Source organism: Panthera uncia, chromosome B1 (genome assembly GCF_023721935.1).
Source record: "Panthera uncia isolate 11264 chromosome B1, Puncia_PCG_1.0, whole genome shotgun sequence".
Taxonomy (NCBI): Eukaryota; Metazoa; Chordata; class Mammalia; order Carnivora; family Felidae; genus Panthera; species Panthera uncia.
In genome coordinates, this window is record NC_064811.1 from 4,065,454 (window position 1) to 4,080,057 (window position 14,604).

At 51.0% G+C, this 14,604-nt stretch overlaps 1 protein-coding gene across 5 annotated transcripts in view; it reads right to left on the bottom strand.

The window, feature by feature from the left end:
* Window positions 1-14,604, bottom strand: part of TBC1D14 (TBC1 domain family member 14) — a 105,965-nt gene that overhangs the window by 29,531 nt on the left and 61,830 nt on the right. For all 5 annotated transcript variants that reach the window (XM_049630268.1, XM_049630265.1, XM_049630266.1 and 2 more), the window contains exons 4-5: window positions 2,251-2,369; window positions 396-478 (exon numbers count right to left, since the gene is read on the bottom strand). In XM_049630268.1, the coding sequence (XP_049486225.1) occupies window positions 396-478; window positions 2,251-2,369 (202 nt within the window). The remainder of the gene's footprint in view (window positions 1-395; window positions 479-2,250; window positions 2,370-14,604) is intronic.

A 14,604-nucleotide genomic window follows, 5' to 3' on the forward strand; every position in this document is an offset into this window, starting at 1 on the left:
GGGGCTCGAACTCACGGACCGCGAGATCGTGACCTGGCTGAAGTCGGACGCTTAACCGACCGCGCCACCCAGGAGCCCCTACATCTTCTTGTAAATAAGGAAAAGAGAGCCCAGGGAGGAGAGGAAGTCTGCGCATCACCAGCGGCTGAAGCTTTCTCCAAACCACTTTCACCCTGCACTGTCTCTTTCCTTGGGTAAATTCTATTACCTTGAATAAAGCTACCGGGAACGGACGGTTAGTAGAAACATACACTTTTGATGGAACATTATAAACTTCAAAACATTAAGACATTTCCCAAGGTTCAGGATGTAGGGCTCCAGGAGGTACAAAAATCTCCAGAAAGACGCAAAGTCTTGTGCTGTCTTACACAACCGACACGCAAGAATCCCGTTACCTCGTTTTTTGGCCTGAACCACCATTTCTTCATACTGCTGCCTGTGTTTCTGGGCTTCTTCAGCTGGCTTCGCTGGGAGATTTCTTGATAGAAAATAAACAGTTTTCACCATTTTAAATAGCAAACAAAAGTCGTTGAAAAACAAAGCTTTCAGAATTACTTGCTAAAAAAAATGACAAATTCAAAGACCAAAAAACTACATTTGTTACAAAGACACAACAATTTCGTAAACTAAACATACTTTCAGACGCTAAAACAAGCTCACTGTGAACAACCTGAAGTACAAAGATCACTAGAAAGAAAAGAACAATTGCCCACGGTCCCAATAAACACTTCACCTTTTGGAATTTTTCACCCCAGTCTCCAAAGCAACTGTGAGCTGACAACGCACTAGTAACCGTCACGGTCACTGTGAACCAGGGGCCCTCCAGAAGGGTGGCACGTGTACGAACACGTTCCTGGGCCAGTTTCTCAGGGGCACAAGGTCTGTTCGTATCCGCTACTGGCTCATCTGTTTGGTTTCTTACACACAAATGTGCACCTGCATGAGGTGTGCAACTTTGAATCCTGGGTAAAAACACTAAAACGCAGGCTCCTTCAGGAAAGTGCGGGAGAATCTGCTGGCCCTTGACAAGTGGGAGGCGGCAAGGTCTGGCTGGTGCACCCCGTGTTGGGGCACATTCGGAATGAGCCACCGCCCTGCTGCAGGAGGGCACGGTGCTGTCTCCCGGAGGCCACCGTTCTGGGAACACCGCGGGAGCGGTGATCCTCAGTGGGCTCTTTCCACGTCTCTGTCCACCTTCCTCATCCGGCACTTCAGGGCTTCTCTCCCCGTCCACGACATACCCACCAATTCCAAGGACCACGAGTTAACATCAGAAGACGCATTTCTTCTTTGGATTTTATCAGTTTTAAATTTCAGAATGGGCGGGGACCCAAGGGACCGCTGCTCTACAGTCTCTCTTTCTCCCTCTTTTCACAGCTGAGGGATCTTTCTATTCAAGCGCAGTGTTCCATGGAAGCTCGATACTGAAGCGAGGTGAGCTGCGGCCTGTACCTCCCTAAGGTCTCCAAGTGTGGTCTGTAAACCCATCCTCAAAACCGATCTCATCCGTGCAGGGACACCAGAGGCCCAGAGAGAGGCGGGCCTGGTGAGATCGCTGCAGCCCGTGTGCTGCAGATCCCACAGAACCCAGCAGGCCAGTCCAGGACCTGTCCCACAGGACTGGGGCGCCCCTGCAACGCCGCCTGTGCGCTACGTACACTTCCCGGGGTTCTGGCAGTTACAAGCTGGTCCACAATTTACAATAGCTACTTAAGTATTTCTAAACGCTGAATTAAAATGAAAAACCACTTGAATGGAAAACCCAGAGTCAGAATTTCTGTGTTAAAGGACAGTTTTCCAGAGAAGTTCTTTTATTATTATTATTATTATTATTATTATTATTATCATCATCAGAGAACACATGTCAATGTAGGAAATAAAGAGGAAATGAGGAAATGAGCATTTCTAATATGAAATATGGCTTACTCTTCTCCCCTCTGGTGCCCCCGGCCCTTTTCTAGTGTAAACTGTACTCATCTACTAAAGCAAACATTCTAGAGAGTCTTTTAAGACTCACGCTGGTCTCGGGGCGCCTGGCTGGCTCAGTCAGTTGAGCGTCCGAATTCAGCTCAGGTCATGATCTCACCCGTTCCTGAGTTCAAGCCCCACGTCGGGCTCTGTGCTGACAGCCTAGAGCCTGCTTCAGATTCTGTGTCTGCCTCGCTCTCTGCCCCTCCCCTGCTCATGCTCTCTCTCAAAAGTAAGTAAACATAAAAAAAAAAGAAAAGAAAAGAAAAGAAAAAGACTCACGCTGGTCTGTCTTCCAGGATGAGTGCGGTGGTAGAAAGTGGCTCAAAATCAAGATTCTTCCTCACATTCTGCTTCGGAGAGGGCGGCTTGCTAGGTCGTCCAGCCTTGTCTTCATATTCCTGGAACAAAGAAACAAGGGATACCTGTGGGCCTGGCCAGCTCAGGTGTCATGACGCCCTTCCGAAGGCGAGAAAGCTGTTTTGTAACCAAGTCTTTCACGTGATTTTGAGGATAATGCACCGAAACCACTTCCTTTTCAGAAGGAAGAGCCACCCACTAAAGGGGTCCCACAGCCCCGTGGGGAGAACCGTGCCCCTCCCCCGCGCCGGTGGGGGAGCCCCCGAGGACCGCCATCCCAGCAGCCCCTTTAGAAGGGCCCACAAGCCACCTCGGGTGTCCTCTGCTTCTCCTGGGTTAAGAGGCGTATCTTCCGGCTTCTGAACAACGTCAAGTTGTACTGATGATTGCAGTGGCCGCTGGGAAGCTCAGAGCCAGGGCAACAGCCAACTCCGGCACCCATCTGATCCCCTGGCTTCATCTCCTATACCCACTCCCGACCGAAACCTCAAACCCACTTTCTTTTGTCTCATCGCGTTTGATGTATTTTTGTCGGCTTTAAATCGCTTCTGCGATGGAAGAGGTTAAAACTTTTTTGCAGAAGATGAAAACGCTGTTTCACTTTACATACATATTTTTTTAACTGAAATCCAGGTGACACAACGTTATATTAGTTTAAGGTGTACAACGTACCAACTCCGCAGACAACTCTGTGTATTATGCTGTGCTCACCTCCCGTGCAGCTACCGCCTGTCCCCACACAGCACTAGGACAGGAGCACTGACTCTATTCCCCGTGCTGCGCACTTTGTCCCCATGACTTACTCGCTCCACAGCTGGAAGCCCGCATCTCCCTCTCCCCTCCACCCATTTTCCCACCCCCACCCCCTCCCCTCTGGCCACCACCAGTGTGGCCTCTGCATTTACAGATGTTTCTGCTCGTTGTTTATTCATTTCTTTTGCTCTTCACATTCCACACATGAGTGAACTCATCTGGTATCCGTCTCTCTGACTCATTTCACTTAGCATAACACCCTAGGTCCATCCATGTTGTTGCAAATGCTGTTTCATTTTCTTTTTTTTAAATTTTTTAAAATATTTATTTTTTGAGAGAGAGAGTGCGAGCGGGGGAGGAACAGAGAGAGAGGGAGACACAGAATCCGAAGCGGGCTCCGGGCTCCAAGCTGTCAGCACAGAGCCCGACGCGGGGCTCGAACTCATGAACCGTGAAATCATGACCTAAGCCGAAGTCGGACGCTTAACCGACTCAGCCACCCAGGCGCCCCTGTTTCATTTTCTTAAAAGCAGAAACATAAAACAATTCTTTAACACCTTTGTATGAAGCCATCACTGCAAGTTGTTACATAAATATCTGTGCCATGAACAGCCTCTCAACCCCTGGGTAACTAATCTGTCCCACGGACTGCAACCACAAAAGCTTAGTCACGTCTGGTGACCCACATTCCAAATGCCCAAACAGGAGAGTTCAGGACAGTCAAGCAAGTTGGCACCAAGGAGTCCGGTTTCTGATATAGCGCACGCGGGTACCCTTAGCCCTCCACAAAACAGGAAAAAAAAAAAAAAAAAAAAAAGAACCAATACTTTCTGATTGCCTATTATAGACGAGGCTCCCGGGACCCTCACTTAAGGGAAGACAATCTAATTGGTACGACAGGACAAACAAATGAATAGTTAACCTAAGACTTAACACCCATTCCAGATAACAGAGGCAGTATCCCAAGTGGAAAGCAATTAACTGCTAAATGAATTTTATTAACGGCTGCCAAGGAGGGTGTTACTGGTAAAATTATTTGGCAAACGACTCTTCTCTCAGCTAGAGAAGCCTGTAGAGGCTTCTAAAAAGTGGAGAGGAAAATTTCTTTCCTCAAACTACGTAAGCTATGAGAAGAGAGTGCACGGAGAGGCAGGTGGGTGGGGCTGTTCTGTATGTCTGGATGGACAAGATTAGATGACATCACTGTCTACTCTAACTTAAAATGGTTCCATTAAAATACTAAAACGACTTCTGCCTGCCCAGACCGACAAAACAGACTCACTTTTTCATCGATTCCACATCTGATCACGTGCGGTTTCGGGCACTCGGCTGCAATCTAACATGACGCCAGGCACTGGAAGCTTCAAATCTAGCACCTGGATGCCCAAATCTTGAGTTCCGCGGACAATCTACCAAAAGCTGTATGTTAAGAAAGATTCTGAGGCATGCTGCATTTTAACAAGAATTAGTAACGAATGCCCTGTAAGGTCCTATCTGGTGACCGTGGTCTAGTGACCTATATGCCAAGGCCAAAAACAATAAGCCCCAAGTTAAATGTCCCAGAACGTGGACACCCGTTTCCATTTGCTGTGTGTGCTTTACACACACTGTGTCACTTTATCTCGGTAACAATCTCCGTGGCAAGGCTCCCCCCCCATTTTATAGATAGGGTAACTGAGGCTCAAGGTGAAGTGACTTACCCTCAAACACACAGCCGGCAAGGGGCTGGGGCTGGCCACTCCGCCACTCTGTGCCAGCCCAATCTCTTTTTGACTATACTTAAACCGGTGTGCAGCTTTAGAGGGAAAAGGCTACTTGGGTTAAGTGTGGCCTCTGGAGGCAGACAGGTACGGGAGCAAATTCACCACCAATACCCAGCCGTGGCTTCAGGCAGAACTTAGAATCCCTGAGCTTCGTGTCCACATGTGCAAAAAGGGAAACCATACTGACCAGACAGCGCTAAGGAACAAGGAGAGGCTTGGTGCAGAGAAAGTTCTCAATAAAGGGCAGCCCTGGTTGCTGAGTACCATTATCCTTAGCCCTGAAACAAGTGCATAATGCACACGCGCGCGCACACACACACACACACACACACACACACACACACACCACCTCTAGGGCCAAGCAACCAAGTCTACAAACAGCACAGATACAAAAAACAGTAGAATTAACCAAACGCCTTGATGCATAACCAAAAAACATCAGATCTCTTCAGTTAGCGCTCAGAAGCTCTTTACAGCAAGTGGAAACAGACGTTAATGAGCCAAACGCTTGGTGAGAATTTTACACACACAGTGAGCAGAACTTGGCCTTCACGCCAGCCCTCTGAGGAGCCGCCTCCGTCCCCAGGCCACAGAAGGGAAGGTGGAGACCCAGAGCCGTCAATGACCGGCCCAGCCAGAGCAGAGGAGCTGGGGTCAGAAGTCAAGCCTCGGGTTCTGCAGTCACACTCGCCACCACTCTCCGGAACTCAGGCGAGCCACTCACGGACATGATGCAGAAGTAATTTAATCATTCGCATCCCGTCCAACCATGACAGCAACCTGTAATACCGAATTAAGGGCAGGTGCAGGGCAAACACTTTTCTGTTTTAGTCACATAGAGCACTGCATGATTTAAAAAAAAAAAAAAAAATGAAGAGGCCTGTCCTGCTCATACTTGAAATCCCAGGGAAAGCCTTTCTAGAAGGATATAAATGGCGTCAGCAACGGTTTACAGGTCACGTGCTACGCCCTGTTCCTCCAGAAGTTCACACAGAGGTGTCTACAAGAAGCTCATTTTCCAAACGAGACGAACCGATTTGAGAAACTGAGGACTATTGCTCTTTTTTGCTGCCTGACCACCGCCACCGTGGGGCACATGCACGGTCCCGAGAAGGGCCCGTCCCAGCGGGCTCCGCCTCAGGGCCCAGCGCCCCCATCTGGCCGAGGCTGACATCTAAGGATGTGAAGGAGCAGACGCGCACACTGGCCAAGACGGGCCTGGCTCCCTCACAAATTGGTGTGATCCCAACAGACTCAGGAGGCACTGCCCAGGTACATTCTGTGACAGTCAATAACGTCCCAAGAATTCCTAAGTCTAAAGGACTTGCTCTGGACCTACCTGAGGATGTCTACCATTTAATTAAGAAGGCTGTTGCTGTCTGAAGGCGTCTCGAGAGGAACAGAAAGGATAAGGATGCTAAATTCCTACTCATTCTTTTTTTAAAAAATTTTAAATGTTTTATTTATTTGAGAGAGAGAGCATGAGCAGGAGAGGGGCAGAGAGAGAGAGACACGGAATCCAAAGCAGGCTCCAGGCTCTGAGCTGTCAGCACAGAGGCCGACGCGGGGCCCGAACCCACGGACCGCGAGATCGTGACCTGAGCCGAAGTCGGACGCTTAACCGACTGAGCCGCCCAGGCGCCCCTAAATCCCTACTCATTCTGACCAAGAGCCGTATTTACTGGTTGGCTCAATAATCGTTAAGACCTAGCAAGTCCTTCCCCCAGTTGGAAATATGAGTCACTCACAGCCTCTGCCCTCATGGCATAAATTTGTCTGCGCACTCGAGCAAGTAAGATCATTGTTTAACTAGGAAAAAAGAGAGGACTATTCACGCTAAGGATCCTTCGGGGGGGTGTGGGGGGAGGGCAGTGAATAAAACGTCCCTGGAAAAACAACTTTCAGCCATGAATGATCAGCGTTAGGGTCAGCACGTGATGGGGCAAGAGCTAGGTCTCTGGAAGCAAAAAGAGTGAGTTGGAAGCCTGGCTCTGACCTGAGGCGAGTCCTCTCTCTCCTCGCTCAGCCTGCTTCCTCACCTATGAAAAGGCATCAAGTGTGAAGGCTCCTGGGAGGAGGAGGTGAGATGAGGTCCGTTCAGTGGCTGCCACGAAGCATGAGCCCTTTCTTTGGGCCAGGCCCAGCCTCAGACCAATTTATCGTCATAAAGTCCCTTCTCTTCTTGGGACCCTTATGGGATCAAATTTTGACGAGCCTGCAGACTACTCAGTATAAATCACCTGTTCCAGCGACAGCTAGAGTGCAACGCCCTGCTCGGCCCCAGTGGCAAGTGAGAACAGAGTTCTTCAAAGTTCTGGTGACAAATCAGTTTAAGTGGTCATGGTAACATTTTCTTTCTTTCTTTCTTTCTTTTTTTTTTTTTTTTTTAAAGTTTATTTATTTTGAGAATCCCAAGCAGGCTCTGTGCTATCAGTGCAGAGCCTGACACGGGGCTCAAACTCACGAACTGTGAGATCATGACCTGAGCTAAAATCAAGAGTCGGGGGACGCCTAACCAACCGAGCCACCCAGGTGCCCCTGCAACATTTTCTTTCTTTTAAACCAAACGATAAAAAAATACACAATCCACATAGTAAGGACAGTTGGTTTCACTTCTATGCCTAGTTATGTCAGTGTGCAGTCTCAAACTGTCTAAGCCGGGGCGGGGGGTGGTGGTGTCAGGTCAAAAAAGCTTACAAGCCACTAATTTGGAAGCCTCTGCCCTGAGTGGTTTACCATGCATCCTGCTGGGAAGACAAGACGGGCACCAGCGAGAGCAGCAAACAGAACCTACCGCACTTAACCAGGGGCTGAGAGGTGGGTGGGGTCCGATGACCTAGCAAAGGGTCCAGAAAAACGTCAGGGCATCTGAGCAGGGCCTCAGCTCCACGCAGGGGCCATGAGCAAAACAGATTCAGCAGGCAGGAGGAAGATGGAAAGGGGCCTTATCTGCGAAGGAACTACAGGGGGGCCCGGCACTCGAGGAGACCCAGGCCACAGCCCTGAAGGGCTCTGGGAGGGGCAGTAAGATGCTGGCAGAGGCTACGAAACCAGAGAATGAAAAATGCCACGGGAGAGCAAGCCCGGAGGACGGGATGCCTACAGCTGGGGGAAATCAAGGAAAGCATCTCAGAAAGGGTCCGTATGAGTGGACAGAGGACCAGGTGATTGGCCCGGAAGCCACGAGGGAGAGGCCTGTGACAGCACAGGCGGCGGCCAAGAGACACGCACGAGAGCTGGCTTATTCGTGGGGTAGGACGAGCGCGTTACGTGGGGAAGGACACCGAGGCAAAGCTGTGTTGCTTTAGGTTTTACGGTCTCAACAAGCCGCCTAGAGCTGCCTGGACAAGCCTCGCCGGAGAGGAGCTGCACTGGCACAGAGGCGGAAAGCAAACTGAGTGAGGCGTGGCGAGCCTGTGAGACGCATCCCATGGAAGGATCCCCATCGTGGGTGTGATCTGAACGACGTGAAGGGCGAGGAGAAGGGGGACACACTCCCAGGGCGCATAACCTGCCGTTAGGAAGGGAAAAAAAGGTGACCTCAATAGGCATCTGTTTTAAGAGGACGAAGAAAAGATCAAGCTTCTCTCTCGAATGATGAACAGGAAGTATTCCTGGCGGGACGGCAGGAGGGGCTGTCAACGCCACTTACAGCCCTGGGAAGAGTGCGGCCAGGAACGGAAGCCCCCGGCTGCCTGGAAACCTACCTGGAAACCTACACTTGCCGGAAGGAGAACGGGCCATCAGGCCACGCCTGCACTCCAGTCCTCGACTCAACTGTACATGGTACCAAGATCAGGCTTCTCAAAGGACGACGGACGTGCTGGGGGTATGGCTCCGACAAAGCATGGCGGGTCACTACACGTGGCACCCGTACGACTGACGTGAGCCAGTGTCGACGGCAGCACAGCCGCCACATCTGCAGCGCCGGGGACCCAGGCAGCCTGCAGGCGAAGCACCAGGAAGGAAGCAGGCTTGGGTCTCGACCGGCACCTCCTCAACTATCGCCACCGCAGCGTGACCTTGAGCGCATCCCTCCACCCTTCCAAGCCCGTTTCCTCGTCGATGGACTGAGAATGGGTTAACCTAAGGCACACAGGCACCGCAGGTACCCAGAAAATGGCAGGGAATTCTTACCTTGTCGCGTTACTAAAAACGACTCTTCTCGGTATCTCCCGCCAGGAGGGGTACTTAACAGGGCCGAAGGGAAAAGTGAAGGGCAGTGAAATGCCTGGAAGGAACACGGCGCTCGTCTCACACTCTGCCATTTGTAACAAGCAGTTCTGGGGGGAGAGGGGCACGGCTTTGGAATCTGAGACGACACCGCTTTGGTTTTGACATTTTTAGTGGGGAAGAGTGGCCTGTCCAGGTCTCCCGAGTGCTCAGTCTGCCAGAGGGCAGTCCTGGTGACCACCGAGGCTTGACCTCACAGGAAGAAGGCCCCCTCAGAGCCTCCAGTCTACTCCCCAGGCAGTACTTTCCCAAAGAGCATTCGCTAAGTTACCGGAAACGGCACTCGGGAGAGCAACTCTCCGGAGCCCTTTCTAATTGTCGTGTCCCTTACAAAAGGTCTACAACACAAAAGTTAATCTGCGGTCGCGCGAGTGAGCTGTGGGTTCCAACAAGATGCTGCAATCTGACCACCCTCCTGGGACCCGGCGCGAGCAGGGTACGGGCTCATCTTCACACAAAGGCTTCCCCCAGGCTCCCAGGCACAGGCCACTCTCGCCTCTGAGACGGGAGCCCGGCCTGACCCGAATCCGAGAACAGGCTGCAATCTCATGGGGGTGGTTAACAATTAGGAGGCGCCGACTCACTCGCTCAGCCTCTCAGTGCACCATTAAAACCGAGGCCTGTTAGAAAATCACGCGGAACCGCACACACAAAGAATGCAGGGAGGCGCGCGGGGCGCACGGCGGCCACTTGCAAGCCTCGGCTCGCTGGAGCAGTCGTGTGCAACACACACGCACGCACCGGGCGCACCCACGCAGGCCCCCCGGCGGGGGGCCGGGGGGGGCCCTCTGGGGGGGGGGGCGGCCCCCCTCACCATGAACGCCGCGGGGCTCAGGGGCGCGTGGCCGGCGGCTCCATGCCCGGGCGGGCTCCGGCGGCCGGCTCCGGGGACCTCGGGCGGCGGCTCGGCGGGCGGGGGCGGGGGCGGCAGGCCGCGCAGTCGCGCGCAGATGCCGCGCTGCCGATCGCGCGCTCCGTCTCGGCGCGTCAGGCCTGGCGCGCGGACGCGGGGAGGCGGGGAGCCGAGAGCGGTGTGGGCGGCGGGGGCGGCGGGGGCGGCTCCCCGAGTCCCGGGTCCCCCCCCCCCCGTCCCGACCCCTCCGTCCCGCCGCAGCTCCCCGCGCCCGCTGGAGCCGACGCAGGCGGACACGAAGGGGTGGGCGACGCGGCATCTCAGCGCAGCAACATCATGCTGGGAAATGGGACACTCTTAAAAGGAGGCAGCACAACACCGAGCACAGGGCAAAGCTCTGCTCTGCAAGGTTTTTTAAAATAAAAAATGTGCATTACCAAAAGGAACTATGTGAAATATCTACACTACTAACCTCTGGGTCGTGGGCTTATGATGAGCAATTTTTGTTCTCTACACCGTTGCTCATTTTTTTCTGCAATAAGATTAGTTCAATCCGAAGGTCAGGGTACACACCCAAACACATCCTGATAGCAATCTGACCAACGACTGCTTCTGGGGGATTGGCTGGGAAGGGGCATTAGCATCTGTGCGGGGTGTCAGAAATGGTATCTTTACATGCACTCATCAAAGCTAACTGGAGAGCACCCTTCAGATGAGAGCATCCCACTGCTTATAAATTATACCTCAATTTACAAAAATGTTTAAAATCTGCATAGGGTCAAACGTTACTTCTGGTCAGCCCATGGGTCCAATGTCCAAGGGCTGAACAAATTCGGTCTGAGACAATGCAAGACTCCTCTGTGATGGAAATTCACAAGTCCTCAGACTATGAGCCAGGCTTTCCCAGGCTGATTTTCTGGATAACCGCATTCCCAAACTGCCACCAGAAACTTCTTCACTCAGAAAGAAGTCCGTGATATCCACGAGGCCACACTCAGAACGACAAGGCAATGAGGAGGAACAGGAGAATACATGGAGAGATGGGTTTGCATAAGTCATTGGCAGGCGCAGCCATTTTGGGAAAGCGTCTGGCAGTTTCTTACACCGTTGGATGTGTACCTACCGCACTCCTGGGGACCCGCCCAAGGCAAAGAAAACAGGCGTCCAGAGAGAGACTTGAGGCACATCTTCACAACGTGAGCGCACATTAACTGAGCATGGGGATGGAGAGGAAGGAGCCGTGGACACAGGCTACGATGCAGGCAAACCCCAGAGCGGGACACAGTGGAAGAAGCCACGCAAAGGCTAATCTGCACGATCCATTTCTAGGACATTTCTTTACAAGGCAAATCTCTAGAGAGAAGGCAAGTTAGTATCTGCCTGGAGCTGGAGGGGGGAGTAGAGACCCACTGCCAACAGGAACTTCATCGAGTGAGGAAAATACCCGAATACTGGATTGCACTGACAGTTGCACAACTGCGGAAACTTAGGAAAAAATCACTCAGTACGCACAATGAGGAATTTTATGGAATTATACTTCGGCAAAGCTGTTTTCAAAAAGTAATAGGATAAACGGGGAGAGGTTGATTTCGGATACAAGGATTGCGGGGCACCTGGGTGGCTGAGTCAGTTAAGCGGCTGACTTTGGCTCGGGTCATGATCTGGAGTTTGAGCCCCGTATCGGGCTGTCTGCTTTCAGCAGAGACTGGGATCCTCTGTCCCTCTCTCTCTCTCTCTCTCTCTCTTTGCCCCTCCTCAACTCACACTGGCTCTCTCTCCCTCTAAAATAAATAATAATAAACATAAAAAAAAAAAGGGTTAGGGAAAGCCTTAAGAGAAATTAGTCAAAATTTGGAAGACAAAGCACTGGGGGGTGGGGTATACTTTCCATTCATACTTGGGCATTTTTAACATACCTGCCTGGAGATTATTCAGTTTTCCAGGAGACTATGCCTGTGCTATTTATTACTTTATCAGAGCCCAGGAAATGTGAAGTGACATATTAACCGGTAGATTTATGTCCAATGGAAAAAACAACTCAGAAGGTTTTGTTTTCTTGTCCCTACCAGTCTGTTGGTTTAAATCTAACCTAACAATCTTTATTTTAATTCTTTTATTTTTATGCCGATAAACACCTAGTTCTTCAAATGCCTTTAGAATCAATTTTAACATCTTACTCATCTCCATGTGTTCAATGCATCTTTGACCCATAGTCATTAAACAAAAAAAAAAAAAAAAAAAAAAAGATAAATGCCCGGAAAAACTGGCATAATTACTGTTTTATACCAAGAGAATCACAGGACAAGTAACTAAGGGCGACATACAAGCCTCACTGGATGCCGGTTCATAAAGAACAGGCTGGTGCAGCTGGGGAAAAGAACGGGGTCTGGTCATGAACATGGTCACGGTCAAATGGAATGACTGATCACTCTTGCAGGCGCGGTAACAGCTCATGGTTACGTAGGCGCGCGTCTTTACTCTGAAGATCTGTACGCTGACGTAGTTAGGGGTTAGATGACACGGTATCTGCAACTTACTTTCAAATGATTCCATTTTTTTAAATGTTTATTCATTTTTGATAGAGCCAGGAAGGGGCAGAGAGAGGGAGACACAGAATCCGAAGGAGGCTCCAGGCTCCGAACTGTCAGCACAGAGCCCGACGCGGGGCTCGAACTCACAGACTGCGAGATCGTAACCCGAGCTGAAGTCAGTGCTTAACTGACTGAGCTACCCAGGGACCCTCAAATGATTCCATTTTTAAAAAATAGAGGCACAATAAAATGAATGTGATACGGGTGTTTACTAAATTGTTCCTGGAACCCTTCCGTAGATGCAAAGTTTTTATTCACAGGACAGACACGAGGGACAGATGGCTGGTGACACATCCTTCAGGTCCTGTCATAAGTAGCCACCCCCATGGAAGCACCCCTGCCCTGCCCACCTGAGCTAGAACAAGGCCCCATCATTCTCTCCTAGCACAGCACTAATCACACTCATAATTACATGACTGTTTGATTGAGATGTATTTCCCTCAAGGGACCATGAAACCTCTGAGACTGGGGATTCTGGTAGTCTTTTCACCACTGAAGGCTAACAAAGTACACAGCACAGTGGAGACACCCAGCAGCTGAGAAGTCATTTTCCCTCCCTCCCTCCCTCCCTCCCTCCCTCCCTTCCATCCATGCATCCATCCATCCACCTATCCTTCCTTCCATCCATCCACCTATCCTTCCACCCTTCCTTCCTTCCATCCATTCATCCATCCTTCCATCTTCCTTCCTTCCTTCCTCCCACCCATCCACCCATCCACCCAGCACTAATGGTGCTTGGCCCTAGGAACAGAGACGAACAAAGTCCCTGCCCTCGCCTCACTCATAGACCAGCAAGCAGACAACCGGTATACTGCAGGAGAACTCGAGAAGCCTCCAAGATTCCCAAGAGCCCCAGGAGGCAGCTGAGTGGCCTGTGGGGTTGCTGCTGGCTTTCAGTTCCTGGAGCCAAAGAGGGCTCACGTGGTAAAGCTCCGTTCTCACACACAGGAGTGGGTCCTCGGCCTCCCCCGGCTTCCTACCGACACCTAGAGCCCCATACGCTGGAAGTCATACAACCTGAGCCCACAGTCTCACCAAATTCAAATATGACAGAGATAGGTGTTACGCGTGCGTTAAATATGCACTCGGATATGCTTACCCAAACACATTGCTTATCTCTTCTGGCAGACTGTAGCCTGCAAGTTACTTTAAGAAGGTTCTATCACGTTATTTTAGAATTGAGGACCACTTACAAAGTTTTAAGTACATGTCATAGCATGTGCTAACAAGTTGACTTTACTAAATTTTGGAACGTAAAGCAAAAATCCGAAGTTAAAAGAGCCTTCTCTCCATCTCAGTATGGCTTTAAAGCTCACATGCACCTGTAAAGAACTCTTCCTCCTGAAGTCTTCTGAGTTAACCAGAGCTCATTCCCAGGCTTCCTGCGTGTCTACCAGCACAGTGGATTTGCTTCTTTGATTCATCTGTAACGTTGTCTTTGCCCTTTGCGGTCAAGGAGGTCAGACTGATTCGCTCGTTCAGGGCCACACCCCAGCAGGCAGGCTGGCAAACCCAACCTTGCTCCAGACCACTACATCTCCCGGGGATGGAAAGGTCACCGAAGGAACAACCTCCCGATCCTGGGGACTGGTGAAGTAAATCGCGCTACACAGAAGACCATTACTTAAGGGGTAAGAATGAGATCGTGAGAGAATATTTAAGACTATGGGAAAATGCTTACGTTGTCATAAAAACAGGAAGAAAAACAGCTCCACGGTGGAGTGTTTTGGAATTTCGATGCTCATTCATCCATTTAACAAATATGTATTAACCACCCACTAAAGCTTGGTGCCGTGCCAGGCCCTGGAGATAGAGCAATCGTTGAGCCTAGGCCTTGCTCTCGTGAGCTTCTGGTCTAGCAGGGGTTGAGAGGCAAGCAGTGAAGAAACAAACGAGCAAGAACGTAGCATGGGGTAGAGTGCTGCACAGAAAATACCAGAGTCCTGTGACGGTGATGACCAACGGCATTCTGGGTGGTCAGACTGGGGGGGGGGGGGGGGGGGGGGGGGGGGGGGGGCAGGGGGCAGGGAAGATGGCCCAGAACACCACCTTGGAGGGGGCACTGGGCCGAGACCCGGTGCGT